This window comes from Stegodyphus dumicola, chromosome 12 (genome assembly GCF_044657685.1).
Source record: "Stegodyphus dumicola isolate Sdum_Otavi_A_Nest chromosome 12, ASM4465768v1".
In the NCBI taxonomy this organism is placed as follows: domain Eukaryota; kingdom Metazoa; phylum Arthropoda; class Arachnida; order Araneae; family Eresidae; genus Stegodyphus; species Stegodyphus dumicola.
The window spans coordinates 5381781-5397394 of NC_140779.1; the positions used below are offsets into that span (position 1 = coordinate 5381781).

Below are 15614 nucleotides of genomic sequence, written 5' to 3' on the forward strand. Positions count from 1 at the left end.
TTAACTATTTTAAAACTTCAGTTTCTTCTCTTCAAAGCAGGGCAAGTTGCTTGAATTTATCTAAATTAACAATATTAACAATCACTCTTTTTGTGTTTATGATGTTTCCCCTTTAACATAAATTTCTTATTTTTCATTGAATGTAATATATATGTATTCACATATACCAAATGATCCAAATGTAACAGAAAGAGTAAAGAATCGGTAATTTGGAAAGACATAGACAATAGCATGGTGTGATTTTCACAGAATAAAATTAAAAAAAAAAAAAAAAGAAAAAATTAATAAGGAAAGCTTTTATTGTCTGAATAGGACATTTTCCACAGGGAAGTGGTTCTTTATTTCTGTCAGAAATTCATATAGTGGTGCAACACAGTTTGCAATGCAGCTAAGATTACAATTCAGTGGGATGGCCATAATTTATCAGAATGGCTGTTAGACATGGCGTGAAACTCGGCACAAAGAACAGCTGAAGATGTTCAGCTGTTCTTTGTGTTGTAATTCCAGTGACTTGATGGTGAAAAGCATCTTTCAGTATGATCAATAATGTTGATCAACATGTGTATACCTATGATTTCAAGTAGCTTCATAACTAAAAGTAAGTGTTAGATCTGGAGACTTGATGGCTATTTGTGCAGGAACAACTGAATGAGGATACAGTCATTGCCAGATATTGATCAAAGCAGGTACTGGACAGGATCTATGCATAAGCATTCCACTCTCTAATGAGCACTTATCTCTATTACAAAGATTAATACATTACTCTTGAAAACATTGCATTTCACTTGCCTGTGACCGAAATACACTCATGTCCATAAATTAAGGATAATGCAAAATCAGGCAAAGGAAGAATTAGAAGCAAAACAAATTTGACTTATTTGTAAAGCTTATTTATTAAACAAAAGGTAAAGAGCAAAAAAAGATGCTATATGTTTGTATTATTAAAAATATTAGCGATTTTTCTCCCTGGAGCAAATTACACACAAAAAAAAAAAAAAACTATTTACAAAAAACCAATATTACATGGTTGGTATGATCATTAATACATTGTATGTCTCCCAGACGATGCAATTCAGTCCGTACAACGCCTAGGCATGCTGAGTATCAAATTATCGATCTCATCTTGGGGGATATTACACCACTCAAAAAGCAATGCTCTCCAAAGTTCCGGTAGGCATGTAGGAGGAGGTTGACGGGCTGCAACTCGTCGGCCAAGCATGTCCCACACGTGCTCTATTGGATTCAACTCCTGCACAACCGTAACGGTGTCGTTCAATGATGTTTTCTTGGTGATAACGGGTACCTGGAGCTCTCCATATGAACGTCTGGCGAAAATCAGACTGCAAGCTAAACCTGGACTCGTCGGAAAACATCACACAAACTCACAGTTGCGGTGTCCACAATGCATGCTCTCTACTCCAGGCAAACCGCAGGCGAGAGTGAGTTGCAGTAAGTGGAACGCATCTCACAGGTTTACGAGCATATAGACCAATCTGCCCTAAGCGTCTGTATACGGTCTGCCTTGAAATTGTCGTACCAGTGGCTGAAGAGAGCTGACAAGACAGGTCTGAGGCTGTGCTCCACCTGTTTTTTTTGGCAGTAACTGCCAAATACCGGTCCTCATTCAACATTGTAACTCTGGGGCAACCTGTGCTGTAACGTCTACTCACATTACCATCATCTTGGAATCGTTGCCAAAGCCTGGAGATGACACTCTGGGCAATTCCGGGTTCGTCTGATACTTCCAGTTGGGTACGCCCACATTCCAGACGGCCGATAATTCTACCACGTAAAAAATCATCCAAATGCGTCCTTTGTGTCATAACTATTCGGTTATTGCACTGAAAGGCTTATAAAGTGCCTGCGAACAATTTTACTTCTTTGCCTGTATTCCTTATATATCACTCTCTTACACTCTCGTCATTGTGACGTACCATCGGTGTCATCTGGTTACTTCCTGAAATTTGCATATGATTCTTGAAGATGTGTGTAGTGATTTTACAGGTGATATATTTATTTTAGAGTTCGATTTCCCCGTGACTCCGAATTATCCTTAATTTATGGACATGAGTGTAATTTGAAATGTACCACTGAGAACTTCCTCAAAGGAAATGGGGCTTGGAAGACTGACATGGTGAATTCGCACCAGGGTACTACCTTTATTTGATGTTGAGAAATTTCCACAATCACATAAGTTTCTTTCTCACCTAAATGTAGCAGTCATATTAATTTATATTTCCATTAAGGAGAAAATGTTATCATCAGTTTCTTTTACATTTGATAGCTAATCTGCATTGTTTTTCATATATTGAAAAGCCCAATTTTCAAATTTATGATTGTTCTCAAAATTGACTGATTTCAGTTTCTGTGCATGCTGAATTTTGTAAGAATACTACTCCTTGAGGGAACTGTTATACAGTCTGGACAAAATGCTAGTTTTCCAGGACTGCTCCAGTGCCATATGTCAAAGAAAAAATTAACTATTCATTGTTACTTTCATAAAAACTTTTATCATTTCTTGAAAAACACTCCCATGTCTTTTTGTGCATTTCTGGAAAACTGAATTATCTTACTATATATACTTTTCAAATTATTGAATTTTTGCTTTTTCTGTTATTTCTGGATCATATCCTATATTATATATATATGCATATGCTTCCACTCACTCATTCACACGCACACACATGCAAACGTTTATGAGTATAATGCAGATAGGAAATGGAAATTAAAAAAATGAATTCCATTAGTTGTTTGTGAAACGCTGTTATAAATAATATGATAAAACAAGTAAAATGAGGGGGATTATTCTTCATGGTGTGCAGGAAGTCTCGATGGCAAAAGATAAAACAAAAAAAAAAAAAAAAAAAAAAAAGGAATATCATTTAAGGAACGGAAAATGCAAATAGTGCAAAAGCTAGAAATGTCATGTAAAAGTGTAGCTCTTCAGAAGGGAGCAGACCGCAATTACACTTCACCAATCCTTTTCTGAATAAATTTCTGGAAAATCTTTAAAAAAATCTGCTCCAAAGCCAACCAGAAAAAACAGTACCAACATGTAATAACAAAATCAAAATCTACTAATAATAGCAAAAGATGGCAAATTTTTTTAAGAGTATATCTTAAAAAAACATATAGTGTCATTCTGAACCTTACTTGAAACAAGGTTTGTTTGGTCCTTAAAAGTCCTTAAAATTTTTGAAATCGATTTTTGGTCCTTAAAAGTCCTTAATTTTGTCCAAAATCAGTAGAAGGTCCTTAATTTTAATCATCTGAAATTTCTCTCTGTTTTTACGACTGCCATTTTGAGTGTGAATTAGCATTTTGGAGGAATATTTTTGGCAATTCACTGACGTATATGGTTATCTTTTGAATGGGTTCATGGGTTATAATTTGTTTCTATTTCTAATATAAATGATGGGATACTCGAGTTTCTAAGCAAGAAGTGAAACATAAGCATTTCGAAATTCATTTTTTCTAATAAAGAGCTCTTAAACAAGTTTTCGTTTTTGGGGTTGTGAATTCTTTTATTAAATGGTTCTAAATTTGACAACTTGTCAACATTTTGGCGATTTTAAGATCAGTTTCTATAAAAAATTTTTAATTCCGAGATCTGAGAATTTTTCGGCGATTTTTTTTAAACAGCATAACATTGATAAATTTCATTAAAATAATGGTAATATATTAGAATTATATTTAAAAAATAACATTAAAATACAACATTTTTTATTTTTCGCGGTCATATTATAAAGTTTCATTTTGGCAACTTATTATACAATATTTCAAATCTGAAAAATAAACAAGGTATATAGCTATAAAGCATAATTTATGAAACAGCTCTTAGTAAAAGCAAAATTAGCTATATAATTAATTAAAATGTCTTCTTTTTAATTTTTTCATAGTAAGTGTTTTTCCCATGTAATTGTCTCAGATTACATCATCCAACACCCATCAAGTAACCATCAACATCATCAAGTAAAACTTATTCTTTGCATCTACTGAGATTTATATATAAAACAACTTGGAACCTTAAAGTATATTAACTGAGTTACAACCCCTGGAACTCTACACAAAGCTATGACATTAACTGCATTAAGCAGAGTTTGACTAATTTTCAACACTTGCCAACCGTGCCTACATCAGGCCTTTCAGGTTTGTTCCAATCAGCAGGTCTCTCTATAGACAAGCAGCAGAGGGACAAAGTCTTTTGTTATGAATCATGCTGATTATGATCTCACTCCTCATTTTAGCCTATGCCGTTTGACATAAAATCTCCCTACTATTTGCTAAACCTCTAGACTGACCAAGTATGTGACAAAATGAGACATAAAAAAAAAAAAAAAAAAAAAAAAAAAAAAAAAAAAAAAAAAAAAACCAGCATAAAGCTAACTATTAGTAAAACGTAAATGTCTCTTATCTTCTTTTAAATATGTCCAACTATTATAAGTGTAAAATATTTAATGCTACTTGATAAACCGCATGAAGTTTATTTTATTCTCAAACTTATTAATAATTATGTTAATTAATTCATGTTTAGTAATTATGCATACTACTTAGGGATCTATTTTATTTTTAGGATGGTATTATGAAAGTGAAATTCAGGCATAGAATAATATTTTTAATTGAATTTATTCAGTTCCCATTTGCTCATAGGTCCTTAATTTTTTTCATTAATGGTCCTTAAAAGTACTTAATTTCTGTGCACAGAAATGTGTACGAACCCTGTTGAAATAAACCATAAAATTACTAAAATCAGTAAATAAACCATTAAATAACAGTATAGAAATTATAAAAGTTTCCAAAACTAAACATTACTAACATGCACCAGTCAGTCTCCTATATATCTATATTATTGCAATAAAGGATGCTGTTAGAAAAATGTGTAATTTTTCTTCATGCATTAGAAAATTACTTTATTATTTATTTCTGTAATCTTTATTATAATCTATGATTATAATTATTAGAGAATTTAAATGAAATTTTCCTCTTAGATGTCACATAGTTATCTGTGCCAAGAACTTTATCTTCGCATGAAAGAAATGAATGAAAAAGAAATAGGAGATATTCAGACTGCAATTTTAGGTCTTCAGGGAAGAGAAACTGCCACGGAATTTGATGTCTGTATATATGTTTTACTATTTCTGTTTTAATCTGACAGTCTGTCTGTAATAGTCATATGCTTTTCTTTTTTAATTTTGATAAAATGAAGTTTTTGCATAAAACGTAACAAATTTTTAGGACATTTTTATCATGCTCAGCATTATTATTTAATGTAACGAAACCAAATTAAGCATTTTAATTATTTGTTGAATAATACCTTAGCTCCAGCAGTTAAGAACAGTGCTTCATGGAGCTCTAAGTGCTCTTCTAAGGGACTCTTCAAACTTTTCTGGAAAATCTATACTATTAAAATCTGTGTGCATTTGTCTGTTTTTTTAGGGGGGGGGAAGTCTCATTGTTTGTTGGTTTGTTTGAAGCATTATCTCCTCCACAACAGCTAGGAGGGGAATTTCGAGAGAGGTACCCCTGAATACCAAAAATTCATTCGAAGCCATTCTCATTCTCATTTTCGTACAACTTTAATTAGCATTTATTTAAAAACTCTGAAAATGCTAATTTTTGTCTTCATTTTTCCAAGTGTCAACAGTCTCACAAGATGGAGATAAAAATCTGCTTTATTTCGAGAAGTGTTGCCACTGCTCACTTTCAAATCGTAGAGTTTGTTAATAAAAAATTTGTAAGTTTTACAAAATATGAAATAAAAATAGCACTGCAAAATATTAAATATGTTATTATTATATAATGTCATATTCTGACTTTGAAGGCAGCACGGGATCGTTTGTGACATCACTGTATGTTGAAAATTATTCGTTAATGTCAGCATTTTAAATAAATAGTTGTTGTTGACCACGTTTTTGTTTCAGGTTAGTATAACTGACACTATATATTATTACCACATTAATCTTTTATTAATATTCAGAAAACGTTGTTATATTACATAAAATTTAAATCATAACGTCATACATATTAACCTGAAATGTCAAAAGTCTTTGTTTCCAGGTTCAGCAGTAAAAAAAATTATTTACAAATTGAGTCTTGCTTGGAAAGAATGAAATAATTTCTTTCATACTGAAATGTTTTCATACATTTACTTCTCAGGAGTACATAGAACTTACAAATTTTGCTTTGGCTGCAGCCTGCTCATCTGGAGGGTTTGCCATCTAGTAAAATAAATCAAAGCTGAATAAAATTAAAGAAACAGAAAATAGAATAAAATCAGAAATTTGGGAATAGCAATTAGAACTCAGCAATTAGTTTTGATTCTTCTCAAGCAAACCATGCTTGACCATTTATCGGAACTACACATTTAAGAAGCTTCTCTGCCATTCATGATCATTAGGGAATTCATGAAATCTGTTTGAAACTTCTTGACACTTAGCCCCATATCAGTATAAATGCCTAGTCAATTTGTCGTCATTTCACTGTCAACGTTCATAGTATAATGATTAGTACTGTGATATCTTGACAATTCTTTTACAAGTTTTCTATGCATTTCTTTGTGAGGTTTGTTTGTGTATCTAGTAAATGTTCATTAATAATAGAAGCAATAAACTCTATAAAATTGTGACTTTTTAAAAACAGACTCTATGTGTAAAGAATATATGAAGCAAAGCAGACTCTAAGCCTGCAAAACACTGAAGGCACCTTACTTCAGTGTTTTGCAGGCTTTTAACATGGAAAACACTGAAGTAAGGTGCCTGTCTTGTGGAAAAGAGTTGACATATTTGATGAAGTTGTGCTTGCAGGTAGCAATATTTTTAATGAACCATTAAGCTGTATTAAATGACATATTGGTTGAAATATTTAGCAAACTGAACAAAATCAGTCTATCATTATTAGAATAAAAAAGCCACAGTTTTTTTTCTTTGTTTTGTTTTGTTCATACTAAACTTTCTCCTTTCAAGAAGAAACATATTCATCAGCTGGATCACATTGAAAAGGAAGATAGTGACAACATCCCTCTTAAAAAAACCTTCTTAAAGAAAATAACATCAAGTTTCAGGGGAAAATACAGAAATGGTCAGATGCAACTGGAAGCCTTAAACAAATCGTTTTTCATTAGCTCATGTGAAGGAATACTTGAAAACTCTGAATGGATACTGAATGTATAAATGAAAATTTGCCCAGCCTAATAGAATATGAGATCCTTATAGATTTGACAGCAAGCAAAAGTCGTGTTTCAAAACCAGAGTTTTGACTACATTCAAGATGAATTTGAAATCTTGTCTGAAAAAGCAAAATTGGCTCTGTTTCTCAGTTACACATCCCTGTAAGGCTGCTATCACACATCGGTTTGTTTCGGAAGAACAACTGTTTGGAACAATTTTTCTGCTTTGTCACAACAGTCAATCAACACAGATCGCTTTGGGTTAATGCAGGGGAAACTGGTTCCCCATTACAAACAAGCTGATAGCATTCGAAGCTGATAGCTGATTGGTTGAAAACGAACAACCTGCAATTTTTTTTGGAAAGGAAGGAGAAAGTCGCGCGTCTTTCTTTCAATAGTAAACCAGGCAGAAAAATTGTCTGAAACAGTTGTTCGTGCGAAACAAACGCTGTGTGATATGAGCCTAAAAGAACGTTATCCACCTGTACAAGAACTAAAAAAAGTGTACAGAAGATACAAAAAGGTATTTGCCTACAAATATTAGCTGCTGAACTTAAGGAAATTGTGCAAGAAAACATTAAATATTTTTATGTTTATTAGTAATAGAACTGTTCTTAGTGTCAAAATTAATGTTATGTCTATAGTATCACTTTTCAAATTTTTGCCATCAAATATAGTATTATTATTTATTTTTTTAAATTAAATAGTGAAGAATATGTATGTACATATGTATATTACTCACCTTGTGGAGAAACAACAGCACCTAGAGCCACTGAATTCTTAATGCACATAATCCTCTACCTGAATACGGGCATCTAGGAACCTGAATTTGGAATTTTGAATTTGTTTCCAGTTTATTTCATATTTTGTACAAATTTAAGGAATTTTTTAAAACAAACTTAACAATTTGAAAGGCAGAAGTGGCAACACTTTAGCCCACGAAACTGTTACCATTCAGCAAAATGTAAGCAAAATGTAAATCTATCAGTTTTAATCCACAAATTCAACTAGTGGAAAGCAATGTGTTGCCTCTGACTTGAATACAGTCAAATACCGAAAATCCGCCGACCTGAAATCTGCCAACTTCCTAAATCCGCGTTGCTTCTCAAAATATAAACACTTAGTTTATAGGTTCCGGAAAACGCAACATGGAGTACGAAATATCGGAAAAAAAATACTTACTGGATAATGACGTCATAATTACCAAATAATAATGAGTCATAATGGAAATACCAAATCATTGACATCATGATAAAAGTTATTTTCCCTCCAATCTGCATCGAGTAAAAAAGCAGACGATTCACTCAACTCTTCTTTCAAGTTCATGATTTATGTTCTTGTACTTTCTGAGCTTTGTTATTTCACAAGATAGTTTAGTGATGTTCTTTTTATCTGGATATTTTGTGGATAAATTAAGAATATTTTAAATTTCAATGCTTTTTAATACAATGACAGATAAGAAACGCACTTGTGATTTTACTGCTTACAACGTTGAAAAACGTAAACATATTGCATTAACCATAATTAAAAAAGTGGAAATTCTTCTAAAGATGGAGGCAGGTACTACTGCTCTGTTTATAGCAGAATCGTATGGAATTGCCACACGGACTGTGTATGATATATGGAACAATAATGAAAAGATTTTGAAATTTTACATCAACAGTGATTCTAACACCGAAATTCGAAACCGGAAATCTTTACATGAGGCGAAGTCGGCTAACCTCTATGCTGTCTTGTACGAGTGGTTCCGGCAGTGGCAGAGTGATGAGGTACCTATTTCAGGACTACTCCTGAGAGAAAAGGGGAAGCACATTCATGCTGATTTAAAAATAGAAGAGCCTAATCTAAATGAACAATATAATATAATCAGTTTATATATGTAATAATAAGTTAATGCATATTATAATTTAATTAAATGTATCTAATACGCCTTACTTATTTTGCACTTTTAGTCTGAATATTATCTTTTCTGTCCTGAAATCCACAAAATCCTAAAATCCGCACACCTCTGGTCCCAAGTGTTGCAGATTTCTGGATTTCTACTGTACTTCTTATTTCCTCACACCAGCTTATTGCCATTCAGTAATAAAACATAAGATATTTGACACTCAAATTTAATCTTTCTACTACTAATTAGCAAACCAAATGACTGAAAAATACACAGTTCATAAAGATATTTTTTCTACTTTTTAATCTGTTTGATTTAAATAAAACTGCACTTAAATCACATGATGTGTAATTAGAAATATTAAATATTTTTATGAAATATCATTAACTCATTAAAATCATTACATTCTTTTTTATGATAAGACTCCCACTTGAGTTCCACAAATAATTAACCATTTTAAAACAAACAAATTATAAAACATAAATATGAAATGAACATTTGTAGAATACATAACAAATTCTGATGTGGTGACCGCATATGGAACCAGGAGACTGCATTAAAAGTTAGATTTGTTATTTGTCCAAAATAATTTTTTTTTCTTTTTTTAAATTTGACATAGCCAAAACAGGAATATTTTTATCATTAAAACACTTCTATAATTTGAAGTAGTACATGACCATGAGTAATGATTGTGAAAATAAAGGTTGGGTTTAAGGGCTTTTTTAAACCAGGAAAGGGAGGTGATATATAGTATACATACACGCACATACACACTTTTAGTATTGTCGGTTGCAGAAAAGGGAGGTGCACAACTAGATATTATAGCAATCCCATATGCAAAATTTCAATGTTGATAATTTTTTTTTTTTAGTTACGTGAGATACATATGTTAATTTCATGTCAAAAAAATTAAATTCATTTTACAATCCATTTTTAAAAAAACAGTTCTTTATTCTGTCCATATGTATAGATGTGAGGCAAATAAATGGTCAAAATGGATATTTCTTTTGAAATATGGTACTTGAAATTTTTTGCAATTACAATACTTCCTTTACTTTGTAGAAGGAAGTAAAAATAAATGAGAACAATAATATCTTTGTTTGATTACAAAGTTGTAGTAACAAACATGAATTTTATTTTTGAAAAATAAAAATTGTAACATAATTTCAAGGAGAAACTGATAAATTTGGCAGTGGTTGATCCATAGCTCCTTTACAGACATCTGGCAACATTGTCATTCATTCATAGTTGTAGCATTTGTTCATTAGCACAAGAATAAATTCAGCAGCAAAAAAAAAAAAAAAAAAAAAAAAAAAAGTCTTTTTCCATTTTGTTCGTATTTATTTCAACTTATAATGCAGACAAATATTTTCAGAGATGAAATTTATTTTAAGTAAGAACAGAAGCATCGTAACTATTGGAAATTCAGAGGCTTGTATTTGCTTTAAGATGGCTATGACTAAGATCTTGACTAAATTGACATCACAAGTTCAGTATCAGGGAAGCCATTGGTATCAAAGAAAAAAATAAAACCAATTCAGTTATGTTGGTTTTTATTATAATTTTAATTTTTGTATTTAAAGTTTTAAAGCATGTTGTAATTATTTTCTCAATAAAATTTATCTTATTATTTGCCAAAAAAGACAATTTAAAATGAAAATATCACTGACCGGAAATGTCTTCTCAATACACATTTTGATTGATTTTGACTAGCACTAAAAAAAGGGGGGGCTGTTATTGATGCCTGTTCTAATGTAATTTTATATTAATAAATGTCCTCACATAAAGACCATTCAATATAACAGTACCATCATTTTCTGTTTCTTAGAGGCTGTTATAATGCTAATTGACTGTAGTAGTAGTTATTGTGGTTTTGTCAGTGCTTTTGTATTTTGAAATGTATTTTCAACTTGCATCTCTGTAAAATGTATTTTTTGTTTATTCATGTGAAATTCCTGCTTGATTCAATAAGCAAACACTGTTAATAAAATATGGCTATTTATAAGTTTTTTTTTCTATTGTGTTATCTTGCTAGTTTATGTATTAAAATATTTCCAGTTTCATTTCAATGATTAAAAGGAATTTTATAGAATTGCAAACTATTTCATTCAAATAATTTTTAATAAATTATTTAAATATATTTTTATAATTTTAATTATACATAATATTTTTATTTAATATTTTAATTATAAATATTTATAATTTAATTAAAAATATATTTTTATAATTTTATAGGAAATTTATGTATGTTTTTGTTCATTTCAGGTATTAAATGTGTGCCATGATCTATACAATACTACTATAAAAATGAGAAAAAAGGAATTTGATAATTTACTGCTTAATTTGGATGTGTTGGAAGTTGATACTTTAGTTCATGATGATGATGATGTAATTTTTAATTTTTTAATTTAGTACTTGCATGTAATAAAATGTTAAGATTTAAACTGAAAATATGTGTTGGAAGTTGATACTTGGTTCTTGGTTGATACTTGGAGTAGTTCATGATGATGATAATTTAGTTTTTAATTTAGTATTTGCATGTAATAAAATATTAAGATTTAAACTGGGGATTAAATTAAAATTGAAACTATCTTTCTCAAGCAATATTAAGTGTATGTAAATGCAAAGCATCTCTTTCTTCACATTGAAAAAGTATTGAAAATTTTATTGCTGTCATAGACCTCAAAATTTTATGTTTTGCCATTCAACATGCCAACAACATGTAAGTAAACATTTGTCACTCTGTGAAAAATAATTAGAATGTTATAGATTTTAAAAAGATGATATTACAGATTTAAAATCATTTGATGTTGAAATTCTTAATGTTTTTATCTTGAAAAATTTTAAATGCATTATAAATCTGTCATTGAATGCAACTATCAGGCTGCGTATTGTTCTGTTGGCTGTTTTCATAGGATTAGGATTTAATTAAATCTTGACTTTAATGTGCTTATTGACCACATGTATACAAGGGTAACTCTGAAAGTCTTGAGAATTTGTGTTAAAAATGATGAATAAAGTATATATTACATCTCAAAATATGGGCTGTTATGTAGGATATAATTTTCTTAGTCTTTTAGACATTTTCTTAGACATTTCTGCCTGACATTCTTTCTTTGAATATTTTTTTCAAATTCCCTGTTGGCCAGCATAGCAGCAGTCAGATTTCTATACACATATGTTTTCCTGCCTTTTGGAAATATGAAGTCACAACCTAATAATAAATGAGAACCTAATAAATGAGAATCCACAAGAAGCCATGAGAAGGATGGTTAAGGACTCTTAACTGTGGAATCACATAGAAATTGAAGTGTTTATTCTTTCTTCTGAGGGTGATATTGAAATTTTGTCATAATTCCATATAGTCCAATTTGTTTGTTTGCGTGTAGGGAGCAACCTGCCCACATGGTCACAGGTGAGCCTATGGCTTAATTAGGCTGTATAGATACATACACACTGAAATAGAATTCCCACTGCTGATCAATTATTATTGATATAATTCTTAACTTTTCTTGATAGATTTCTTGCCTTGTCAAAATTTGATAAAATCCATACCACATGAAAAGTTTCATTTACATCTTTCCTTGCACCTTTTAAAGTGGGCAGGTCTCCACAAAGCGTTTAGCAATTCCAATTTCATTGCAGTTGTAGTTTTGAAGATTAAATCTTTTAAAGTAAGCAGGAAAATGACTGTGACCCATTAAAACTTGATTTAAACCTATATCACTATATGTCCATCCCCTTTTTTATTGTTACCAGTCTTACATAGTTTTAATTTTTGTCAGATATTTCCCATTTTTCTTTCCATACTTTGTAGGTATAATTCTTCATAAGCATTATGGTCTTCCTCTTTGACCTTTCCAGCTCAATGATTTCAGTGTCATTTTGTATAATAACCTTTCTGTCCAATGCATTCGCCCTCTCATTTCCAATGAAATCCATATGTACTCAGTTCATATTAATTATCTGCTTCCCCAGAAGTTCAAAGTAAAGTTCTTTTATATCTAATATCAGTTAATTTGTTTGGTGTGGGCAGAAGAGTGCGTGTTAAGTTGATAAACTGCCTACTTCCTCATAAATATCAATTTCTTCCTTCATGGGCTTTAAAATAATTTCATAATTCTTAATCTTATTCACTCTTTCTCTCTCTCTTTATTTCCTCATTCTCCTTCATGCCTACAACATTTTTTTTAAAAGCCAGTATCTACTAATCTATACAATTCAGTGTTTGCTGATCTATTTCTTATTTTTGTGAATACATCAGACAAACACTTTGGGATTCCCTATCGCTGTTTTTTTTTTTTTCCCCTTCTGGCATCACAGTTTTAATATATCTATTTATAGAAAAGAACAAGTGCACCATTTTCTTTCCAATGCTTCACCCTCTCTAGATCTTGATGAGAATATCCTTCATGAGTAATTCTTATACAACAAACAGAGGTTTGGTTTATGGATCATATTTAATAAACCAAGATCCATTATCTGTTATGATAAAAATTTACATTTGGGTATTCTTCATCAAACTTTTGACACATGTTTTTGCATTAATCTTACTTATTTTGGTTGGATATTTTTTGCTTTTATCTGGTAGTGATGAATACAATGATTGTAAAACTTCCTGACAACATGTTTCCAAAAAAAAAAAAAAAAAAAAAAAAAAAAAAAAAAAAAAAAAAAAAAAAAACTGCTCATACAATGTTTGAGCTTAAGCTGCATACAGGATCCAGAAAATAGACCTCCCATACTAGCAGATGGCATTGTGTAAATTCTGTTGGGGATACGGCGGTGGAAGGATATTGATCAATATGTGCCATTTGCACTGCCTGCAATGGCATGCGGTTTGCATCGTGCATTTGTTGTGGAGGAGTGTATTCGTAATGGTGGGAACTTAATTCTGTACTTACTTCTATAATTCTACATTTCATATTCAGTTCGAACTTGGCTGACGTGGTCCTGTTTAAGATAGAAAAACTGTTCACATTTGGGTATCAAACTTTAGAGCAACAGTTCTCCGTTGAAAAAGAAATCGCCTGACTGACCTCAGACTGTAACAAGGCTAAAAAATGTTGCACGTGCTAAAAAATGTTGCACTATACAGCAGTTTCCAAAGCATTCAGCTTTTAAATATGCAGCTGCCCTGGGATTGTCTGGTAGGAGTGTAAGAAGAATCTTGCATGAAGATCTTCACATGCATCTATGTGAAATAGTGGCTACTCAAGAATTAAGTGAGAAAAATTTTGAAACTTGCAGAGCTTCATATCAGGGCATTCTTCAAAATATTTGACCCTCTCACTGTCTTTATTTTATCTGATGAAGCCCACTTCTTCTTGTCAGGTATTGTAAATAAACAAAATTTCCTCTACTGGGCAGCAGAAAACCCTGAGGAACTGCGACCCCCAACAACCACTTCATGGCTCTCATGTGAAAGTTTGATGCACCATTGCTGAATTGGTGTGAGTGATAGACATTACTTAAATAGCAGATACACTTTGAAATATAGTAGAAAGAAATAAGCAAATCATAAATGCACATTGCATGTTTATTAATTTGACTAACTAAACTGTTGCCATTCAGCAAAAAACAAAAAATCTGATGTGTACACCACATGACTTCCTTGTACGGAATATTAAATTATACACATTTTTTCTTGCATTTCATTTAAACTTATTAGATTGAATTAAACGTACTTCGCCAACAGCGCATAAACCACAATAGAATAAATGCATTCTTTAAAATTCACTTTGTTTACCATAGCGACACTCTGGCGCTAGGTTTAATTAACAGTATTATATTTCGTTCATATTATAACTCAGAATGCACAAAATTTATATCATTTAAAGAATTATCTTGCCACATGCTTTATTCAAATACTATAATAAAGCTAGAACTATGTATAAAAGAAATTAAGCAAACAAAATAAAAAAGAAACAGTTTTTCACAGATGATTCAATTAATTCAGTTTTCACTTCGCGACACGGCAAAAATACATAAAAACTAAAAATATCTGTATTAAAAATTATGAAGTAAATCTTAAATGCTTATTTCCTCGAAAAAATTCCAGAAAGGATTAAGCATGATTTAAATAATAAATGAAGGTGTTATCTTTGTTGTTGCGAAGCTAAGTTTCTCTAGATTGGCAACAAATCCGCTATCCTGCTGTTTCAAATGTAAACAAGAAGAATGGCCGCCATCAAATTAGGCTTAGCGGCACTTAAACAATTTTAAAATTGTTGATAATTCTAAAAATATTGCATACAGATTTACTAAAGGCATAAAACTCTTAGCTGGAAGATAAAAACAACATAATTCAATCATTTTTAAAGCAAAAAATGTACAATTTACAAACATATAAGAGTAAAGAAACTGAGATCACTGAGCCGGGTAACAGAGTGGATATATTTATAAATGTATTTATATATGTTTGGCGCGGCCGATTGAAACCAAAATATGAGGTGCACATCTACATGTTATAGTAGTCTTATATACAAAATTTCAACGTCCTGAGGCTACTCGTTTGTGACATACGCTCATACGTTCGTACAAACGCCACGAAAAATTCTC

At 31.3% G+C, this 15614-nt stretch overlaps 1 protein-coding gene across 1 annotated transcript in view; it reads left to right on the forward strand.

The window, feature by feature from the left end:
* Positions 1-15614, forward strand: part of LOC118192777 (uncharacterized) — a 152918-nt gene that overhangs the window by 81856 nt on the left and 55448 nt on the right. Inside the window, exons 20-21 of the mRNA XM_085806914.1 lie at positions 4989-5114; positions 11319-11441. Coding sequence (XP_085663040.1) covers positions 4989-5114; positions 11319-11441 — 249 coding nt within the window. The remainder of the gene's footprint in view (positions 1-4988; positions 5115-11318; positions 11442-15614) is intronic.